The sequence below is a fragment of the Penaeus monodon genome, chromosome 33, assembly GCF_015228065.2.
Source record: "Penaeus monodon isolate SGIC_2016 chromosome 33, NSTDA_Pmon_1, whole genome shotgun sequence".
Taxonomy (NCBI): Eukaryota; Metazoa; Arthropoda; class Malacostraca; order Decapoda; family Penaeidae; genus Penaeus; species Penaeus monodon.
This window is the reverse complement of record NC_051418.1, coordinates 2653725-2655947: the sequence shown is the minus strand read 5'-3', so window position 1 is coordinate 2655947 and position 2223 is coordinate 2653725. Positions and strand designations below refer to the sequence as shown.

At 34.2% G+C, this 2223-nt stretch overlaps 1 protein-coding gene across 1 annotated transcript in view; it reads right to left on the bottom strand.

The window, feature by feature from the left end:
- Window positions 1–1585: 1585 nt before the first annotated feature.
- Window positions 1586–2223, bottom strand: part of LOC119593941 — a gene marked incomplete at its 5' end in the record, with an annotated part of 30134 nt that continues 29496 nt past the window's right edge. Inside the window, 3 exon segments of the mRNA XM_037942960.1 lie at window positions 1586–1783; window positions 1785–1861; window positions 1968–2108. Coding sequence (XP_037798888.1) covers window positions 1649–1783; window positions 1785–1861; window positions 1968–2108 — 353 coding nt within the window.

Genomic DNA, 2223 nt, shown 5'->3' with positions numbered 1-2223 from the left:
AAAGTACATAAAAATGATTTCTAAATAAACTGAACCTTCTGAATGCAGATACTCCATGCAGTATTTATCTACTGAGGATTAAAAATAATCAATTAAATCATACTATTTATATTTATTAAAAATACCTCTTTATTCAACATCATTGTAATAATGACAAGTTTTAAGAGATACCCTTACATTTACAGATATAACTAAAGTAAATAAACTGAAGGATTCTGAAAGCTGGCTCATTCCCTAGTTGGTATAAAATGACATAAAAGGGTACTCCTACTATCTTTCAATGAAATCCATATTTATATCTAGAACACAGACAGGAAAACTTTTATTTTTTCATTTCCATTTGTGGGTTGTCCTTTATAGCTTGAAGGTTGGTTTACTCTGTGTTGTGTAGCAATAAAAAACTTCATAATCACTTTTGCATACATAAAATGTATCCTTTATGATCATAACATACGAGGCCAGTCTATAGCATGTCTTGCAGCTGCACTCTCATTTTGGATGTAACTTGCTCTTACTCTTACTCTGGGATGTAACTTGCTGTTATGTTCTTATTCTAAGATGTGTCTTGCTGTTACACTCTTATTCTGGGATGTGTCTTTCAGCTACACTCTTACTTTGGGATATATATTGCAGCTACTCTTACTCTGGGATGTGTCTTGCTATTATACTTTTACTCTGGGATGTGTCTTGCTATTATACTCTTACTCAGGGATGTATTTTGCAGTTACCCTGGGATGTATCCTGCTGTTACTCTTACTCTGGGATGTAACTTGCTGCTACTCTTACTCTGGCATGTATCTTGCTGTTACACTCTCACTCTGGGATGTATCTTGCAGTTACATTCTTACTCTGGCATGTATCTTGCAGTTACTCTTATTCTGGGATGTATCTTGCAGTTACATTCTTACTCTGGCATGTATCTTGCAGTTACACTTACTCTGGGATGTACCTTGCTGTTACACTCTTACTCAGGGATGTATCTTGCAGTTACACTGTTACTCTTGGATGTATCTTGCAGTTACAATCTTACTCTTGGATGTATCTTGCAGTTACAATCTATTGGTATGCATCTAAAAATGCTTTACCTGGGATGTATCTTGCTATACACTTTTTAACTGGGATGTTTTTTGCAGTTACAATCTTATCTAGGGTGTAACTTTTTCCCTTATTTGGCAGCCTTGCTGTTACACTTACTCTTACCTTGCAACCTTTTAAATTTTTAGGATGTAACTTGTCTTGCTTTTACTTTTTTTGGGATGCCCTTGTGTTACCCCTTTTCCCAAAGGGATGTATCTTGCAGTTACACTTTACTCTGGATGAATTTGCTGTTACACTCTTACTCTGGAATGTTTTTCCCCGCGGTTTTATTGGGATATTTTTGGCTTTTACTTTCTTACTCAAGGGATGTATATTGCAGCTATTCTTACTCATGTATATTTTGTTCAATAATTAACTAAGACATAATTCATTAATTTGAAAAATGTGACCTTATCATAATCATTCAAGAAAATTTGCAAGTACAAGCTTAAATTAAAATCATAGATTTTAGAAATTTAAAATCCTTTGTTTTTACTGTCATTTTTTCCCCTCGGCACTGAGATTCCCATCATCATTTTATGGCACCAGTATTAGCAACTGAATTACTCTCTTATAGACCTTCTTCATCAGTACTTTTTGAGCTGTTTATTTCGTCATCCCATGCAGGAGGATCATCAATGTCTTTATCTGTCCATCCAAAATCATCTTTTATCTGGTGCCCGTCATCCATGCCTTCAGAAAAATTTGGTCTTCCCAGCAACAGTAGGTCCTAACAGATCAGCATGGTTGCGATGTACATTTTTCCGCAAGTACTCTAAGCCTTCTGAAGAAAGAGAAAATCAAATATTTATACAGTGTCATTAACTGAAAGTGACATCAGAACTAATTGATTACACATCCATACCAGAAAAAGCCAAAATTCTACAAACCATCAAAGTTTCTTCTAATTCTCCTGGGAATTGCACAATACATTCTATAAAAGTATGCACTGACAGCTGATATAGTAGTGCCGGGAAATTGTTTTGGATTTTCCCCAATGATTTTTACCAATATTTTGAAATTTCCCTTTCACGAATGCTGAAAAGAATTACAAAAACAATCAAAGAAATAAATATGAAAATACAATTCCCATTAATTTAACAAACAAATGCAACATACTTTCTGGGAATGAAAAAATATATATAA